This window comes from Terrapene carolina, unplaced genomic scaffold (assembly GCF_002925995.2).
Source record: "Terrapene carolina triunguis isolate 2854851 unplaced genomic scaffold, T_m_triunguis-2.0 Scaffold836, whole genome shotgun sequence".
NCBI classification, from domain to species: Eukaryota; Metazoa; Chordata; order Testudines; family Emydidae; genus Terrapene; species Terrapene triunguis.
This window is the reverse complement of record NW_020665187.1, coordinates 4,178,567-4,185,417: the sequence shown is the minus strand read 5'-3', so window position 1 is coordinate 4,185,417 and position 6,851 is coordinate 4,178,567. Positions and strand designations below refer to the sequence as shown.

General features: G+C 60.5%; 1 protein-coding gene across 1 annotated transcript in view; it reads right to left on the bottom strand.

The window, feature by feature from the left end:
* Positions 1-6,571: 6,571 nt before the first annotated feature.
* LOC112119664 (25-hydroxyvitamin D-1 alpha hydroxylase, mitochondrial) overlaps positions 6,572-6,851 on the bottom strand; it is a 6,978-nt gene continuing 6,698 nt past the window's right edge. The window contains exon 9 of the mRNA XM_026660763.1: positions 6,572-6,685. Within this exon, the coding sequence (XP_026516548.1) occupies positions 6,572-6,685 (114 nt within the window). The remainder of the gene's footprint in view (positions 6,686-6,851) is intronic.

The window sequence follows — 6,851 nt, the reverse complement described above, 5'->3', positions numbered from 1 at the left end:
GGACTGGCTGGCTCAGGGGCTCAGGGACTGGGATATGGGGCCTTTACTCACTAGTGGGGTGCTGTCTCTGATCAGGTGAGAGCAACCTGTTGGCTCTGTGGGGCTTAGGGGTGCCCACTCCAGTCTGGCCCAGGTTGTGGGGCTGGCTGGCTTGTGGGGCGGCCTTAACGTGACCCATCAGAGCCCTTTAAACCCCCACATGTGCCCCCCCCCGCCAGGAACTGATGCCACATTGACACCCATTCCCCTGCCATGGGGTTGATGCTGAAGCCGCAACACCATCTAGTGGTCATCAGTGGAACTTTCCCTCCAGGCCAAGCAAACTTGTTCTCTTTTTCCCCCCAACAAATATTTCGGCTAACTCCTGTTGGAAGGGGAAGTCCGGGAGCTGATTTCCAGGCACTGAACCATGAAGCCACAGAGATTTGCTGATTTTTTGGGGGGGTGGGGGGTGGAGATAGGGCGGGAGAGGCACTGGGGGTGAATGGAGGGGTACACCCCATGCGTACGCAGATACAGGACCTTGCCCCTCCAGGGGCGCTGGCCCTGATCTGGCCCCAGGGCAGGGGACTGGCTGGGTCTGGGGGCAGGGAATGGGTCAGCGGGGGGGCTTTCCCTTTTATGGGGCGCCAGTTCCAATCTAGACCCAGGGCAGGGGACTGGCTGGCTCTGGGGGCAGGGAATGGGTCAGCGGGGATGTGGGGGGGAGACTTCCAGCCCTAGATCAGGCTTGGCTCCGAGGAGACTATGGGCCTTTCACCTGAAGCACTGACTCCAGTACCGCAGATGGGTGCTGGTGGGTTGAGTCAGCCGAGCTGGGTGTTCCGGCTCAGGTTCGATCCCCGCTGCCCACGCCCCAGCGGAGAGCACGGCCGTGTGTGTGTGTGTGTGTCTGCCCCCAAAGCCCCAGTGTGCCCTATCGAGGTTCCCCCCGCCCCATGCCCCAAGCCCAGCAGTCATGGCCCTGGCATCTCGAGCATGGCTGTGATGGCGTCTGTGACCCTCCACCCCACCCCCGTGACTCCTGGTTAGGAAACACACACACGTGGGCTCCCAGCCCCGGGAAGCCAGGGGAGCGCTGACGTCTCTGCGTCCTGGGACGTGGCCTTGGGCCTGTCGGGGAGCTGAATGCCAGGACAATGCGGCCCCGTTAGCTCTGCCCGGGCACCCAGCCAACCTGGTCCCCCCGCCCCCTCTAGGAGGCGCTAGCAGAGGCAAGCAGCGTGGGCCAGCAATGAAAACGCACTCCGTTACCCAGAGGCTTTTGCGCTGGGATCTTTATTCCCCTGCCCCATAGTGACCCACCGCTGCCACCTGCCAGCCAGTGGCACTCCGCTACCCCACCCCGTGCACCTGCGGGAGGGGGGCATTAACCCGCTGGGCATGGCCTCGCCTGGGGGGGGGGGGCAGAGCCTGTTGTCCAGCCGCTCCCCAGGTGTGCAATGGGCCATGCCCATTAGACGGCTCTTCCCTGGGGCTTTGCTGCGCGTTTGGGGGATGCCCAGTGCACCCCAAGGAACATGAGCACCAGGAGATGCTGCTCCAAAGGACACAGTAATTCAATGACTCTTATACCGCCCGTGTTGCTGGCTCATTCTTGGCAGCACATCTGGGGGCATGGGAAAGGATTCCCCCGTCCCCTGCGTCTGGCTGGGGGCTGCTCCTGACTGGTGCTAGATAACTAATAGCACCACCACTGGCATCTCCAAATGCCCAGGGGGGCCCGTGGCAGGGGAGGGGGTTAACGTGCCCTCCTCAGCCCCAGCTCCCCTCACTGGCAGCTCTGCCGGGTTCCCCTGTGTTTGCATCCCTGGGGAGCAGCCACATTACGTGGCTCCCCCTGCAGGAGACACCTGGAGCTGCCGCCTCCCCCTGGCCTGGAGTACAGAGGGACTCGCGCCCGCCTGCCTCGGGGTACCCGCAGCAGGTGGTGGCCACCCCAGGCACGGCTGGTTCCAGCCCATGGAAGGGATGGAAGGGTTTTCCCACCCCAGGTGACGGGGCTGCCTTTTGCTACCAGCAGGGGCACACAGCGTTTGTCTGGCACTGGGCGAAAGGCCGGGGCGAGGACTGCTGCCGAGTAATCCTGGCCCTGTCCACTGGTACCGCCAGCTTCTCCTCGCACGGCTGGGCCGGCGTCACAGGGGCCCGGCTGTGTCACGGGCCCAGCCCACAAGTGTGCCCTGGCCGGTCCAGAGTCCCAGGCGATTGACGTTGGTTGTGGCTCCCGGGGCAGCATTAACAGGGGCCCAGCACGGGATGGGGGCATAAGAAAGCAGCCCAGGGCACGTGAATGTTTTACCAGGAAAAACATCCATGCAGAGCAATTAACCCCCTAGCTGCCAGAGTGTCTGGGGCACATGAAACCCCATAGGGGGCCTGATCTTTCATGGGGTACAGCACCTCAGACTGGGTTGCATGTAGGGTGACCAGATGTCCTGATTTTATAGGGACAGTCCCGCTATTTGGGGCTTTTTCTTATATAGGCACCTATGCCCCCCCCCCCCCCCCCCGTCCCGATTTTTCACCCTTGCTATCTGGGCAACCTAGTTGCATGTAACACTGTCCTGGGGACTTGAACGTGGGACCTGCTGTGCTAAATGCATCAGCTCTTTGAGCGGAAGCACCAGGCCTTTAGTAACAGCCTCCTAGCCCCAGGGATCAGGCGTGGCAGGTGAGACCTGGTGGACACGCTGCCCAGTGGGTCAGACAGGGCACTGGACAACCAAGATCGCTGTGCCTAGAGGTGGTGCGTGCAGCTTAGCTCTCCTGCCGCAGTTGCTGGGGGGTTTAAACAAGGGCTTTGCTGTCAGAAGCATCGCTGCGTCTTGTGGTTTTCGTGAGGCCTCGGGCTCCAGGAGTCATGGGAATATGGAAAGAGGTGGAAGGAATCTACTCACCTTGCCAGTGAGCAGCTGAACAGTTCCAACAAGCGCTCAGACATGACGGGGTTTGTGTGGCTCACGTGCCTGGAACGATGCCAAGCGTTGATTAGATGCCTGTGGGGTTTCACTGGAACCTGTTGTGACTGGGGGCTTGGAGCCATGGGCCCCCTGTTGTTGGCTGCGGTCAGGCCGGCTGGGAGCAAGGCCACACGGGGCTTAGCTCGGGAGATGGGGTTTTTCGCTAGTGCGCCAGGCGCCGTGGCAAACGCTCCCGGGGAAACCCCATGTGCTCTTCAGCTGGCGTGAAAAATCCAGGCTGAAACTGCAGCAGATTCAGCGGGGATTGGGGTCCTGCGTGGGAGCAGCCAGCCGTGCACTCAGTCAGGCCAGACGGAGGGTGGCCGAAGCCCAGGGGTGACTGGCAGGGAGCGCTGTGGGTTGGCATTGAGGGGCATTGGCAGAGCTGGGGGAGCCCAGGGCTGGCTCGTACATTCGAGGGCTGGGTGGGGGAGCACCCTGATTTGAGCTCGGTGGGTGTGGAACGGGCACCGAACGTGGCTGACGGGTGTGATGAGTGCCTGGATATGGGGTCCACTGTAAACACGACACAAAGCTGGGGCGGGATGGACAGTGCCAGCCCTGGGAGCACGGCCCCGGCCCGGCCCTGGCCTTCCCAAGCTGCCCCAGGGGAAGCGGAGCCCTGCAGGAAACGTCAAGCAGGTGCCAGCCGGGTCCCAGCTCGCTGATCTGCTGAGCCAGCCCTTGGCAGCACCCGTGACCCGCTGCCGCCCCCCTGGGAAACAGCGGCTCTGTAAGGGGAAGACCCTGAAGGTGGATGGGGGGATCCCCACGGCCGTGGAAATCAAGGGGGTTACACCAGGGGGCAGTTTGGTTCTGAGATTTGCTCCTTTCCAGCTGCCCCCCCCATCCCCCGAGATGTGGGTGCCCATAACTTCCACGAGGGACTGAGCGTAACCACTCACATCCCCCAGGGTGCTCTGTTCGTAGAGGTGGAGTCTCCCAGGCGCTCCAGAGCTGGGCTCCCTGCCAAGGGCACCCACAGCCCCAGAGACGGGGGCCTGCTGCCAAGGACCTGTGGACATGAAGGGTTGCCCCCGTGTGTGCATGAATGTGTGTCCACAGGTGCATGGATGGATCCCTGTGCGTAGGAATTGGGGGGTGGATCTGAGCCTCACCCTGCCAGCAGTGTGCCCAGCTGTTTGCATGCCAGCCTCGTGCCTTGGACTTAATGCCCCATCTGCAGAACTAGTTGGGGGGTGGGGGTCATCCGCCTAGGGGAATTACTCTGAACCCCTCCCCCCCACATGCACAACCCACCACGCTCCCACCAGCTTTCAGCCACTGCGGGGAGAGTAGGGAGCAACTGCCCCACGGGGCAAGTTATTCCAGTACTGTCCACTGGGGGGGCTTCGTGACCCTTCCTCTGAGCCTGCCCGTCCCACTGAACTCCATGGGCAGCTGTGGCCTGATGACCTTGACGCTGGTGAAGCTAGACTCCGGGTCTGAGCCAGCCCAGCAGCATCTACCATTGCTGGAGGGCATCTTTGCCCTGACCCTGCTAGCCCCGGCCTCCCTCAGCCTGGGTGGCCAGGAGCAGAGGAGAGCTCTGCACACCTGAGCCTTCTTTGGCTACACCTGGCCTTTGGACCACTGCAATGAGCCTCACGCCCCATAGCAAGGGGCCCCCGCTGTGCTGGATGGCACCTTCTTCCTGCACTCTCCAGCTCTCTGGTAGAGATTCCAGGGGTGGTGGGGCCTGGTCAGCATTTCATAGAATCATAGAATCATAGAAGATTAGGGTTGGAAGAGACCTCAGGAGGTCATCTAGTCCAACCCCCTGCTCAGAGCAGGACCAACCTCAACTAAATTATCTCAGCCAGGGCTTTGTCAAGCCAGGCCTTAAAAACCTCTAAGGAAGGAGATTCCACCACCTCCCTAGGTAAACCATTCCAGTGCTTCACCACCCTCCTAGTGAAATAGTGTTTCCTAATATCCAACCTAAACCTCCCCCACTGCAACTTGAGACCATTACTCCTTGTTCTGTCATCTGCCACCACTGAGAACAGTCTAGATCCATCCTCTTTGGAACCCGCTTTCTGGTAGTTGAAAGCAGCTATCAAATCCCCCCTCACTCTTCTCTTCTGCAGACTTCTGAAAAGCGGGAGCCATTCAACTGCCCCTCTAATGCGCCCACCTCGGGGGTGGAACGCATCAGCCCTTGAAACAGCCACTCAGCAACTGGTTCCAGCTGCTTGCCTGGGGGGTGGGGCTGGGGGAGTTAGGAGGTGGATCCTTAGAACCAAGTTGCCAAGAGAGCCTGACAGTTAATTGGAAGAGATTTCCACCCAGGGAGCAAATCGGAGCTATTAATCACCCAGGAAGTGTATTATGCTAAGACAGGCAGCATGGGCTAGCGAGCAGGGCACTGGCATGGCAGCGGGAGACCTGGAGTCTAGTCCCGGCTCTGCCGCTGATGACTTTGGACAAGTTGCTTCCTCCTGCCACGTCTGTGCCTCAGTTTCCCCTCCCACCTCTTACTAACAGCGCCCGGCCCAAAGGGGCCCTGATCCCAGCTGGGAACTCTTGTAATTTTACAGCACAGGTTTCAGTGGTTTTTGCCCGGAATCCAACCCAACCCCCTTTCCCCTCCAACACCTTCATCCCCAAAATGCACCAAACTCAGGAAGGGGGTTTGTTTGTTTTTAAAAAAAAGAGTCATCTTTATTCACCAGGGAATAATAAATACCAGTTAAATATCAAAGCACCAGCGACAGCTGCAGCCAAACAGTTCCGCGACGGCAGGCGAGACGCATTCACGCTGCAGCTGCCTTAAATACAAAGAGCCTCGCGGCTGGCTTGGGAAAAAAACCCCACACTCAGCTTCAGACGCTGCTGGGTCCCAAGAACCAGGAATAAGTTACAGGCAATAAATAGAAATAGGGGCACAGTCCTTCAAAGGGGAGTGCTTAAAGTGATGATTAACCATCACAAACCTTAGCACGTCGAGGCACATTCCTTTCGACTCTTTGCAGGACCCCAAGGATTGATCCTCTGCAGGTGTCGATCAGCAAAGCCAGGTTGATTTACACCAGGGGAGGAGGCAGACCTGAGTCACTGATCAGTAGCAGAACCATCCTCCAACGGCCAACTGGATCCAGATTAGCTCCTTCCCGTTACATGCCCAGACTGTGCCAGAGCGGGCCATGACGGGGTTCTGTGGCTGCCCTGGGGATTCGAACCAGAGGAGGCAGGGCGCTGGGCAGTTTCGCTCAGCGCTCTGCAGGGCTGCTACCCCGGCTATGGCAGAGCCAGGCGCACACACTAATTGCATTGCAGAATGCTGCCTGGAGGAGGCGCTGGTTCTGGGAATGCCACTCCGGCTCCGCCTTGCTCTGAGTTCACGGGAACTCCAGGTTCAGAAGGGAGGACAGCCCGGGTGGGGGGTGGGCACGAAGCCACGCCAGGCCCCCCAGATTTGTTATATGGCTCTTTTTCCATGCACACAGCCCTTCCCATCCCGCCGAGCGAGGATGAGCGCATGTGCTCCGAGGCACCAGCCCCTCCTTTCCTTGACTCTGATCTGGGGCCAACCCGCTCGGCCGGGGCCCGTCACCCCACGGGGAGCTCGGCCGCCCCCGGCGCCAGAGGTTCTGTCTCCGCCCGCGTTAGCGGCTCACAAACTGCAGGTTGATGTCCTTCTCGGGCACCAGGAGGGTGCGGGTCATGGGCCTGACCGGGCCCTGCTCCGGCTCCGGCTTCACCTCAAAGTGCATCAGGATCTGCCAGGAGAGAGGAGGGCGGGTTAGCACCAGTCGTGCCAAGGCTGGCGGGAGGGGAGGGGAGTATGCAGTGGGCCCGGTAGGAGTGCACGGGGGTTGGGGGAGCGGGAGCAATTGGCCTGGTAGGAATACAGTGGGGGAGGGGGCTATGGGGCTGGTTCCCATG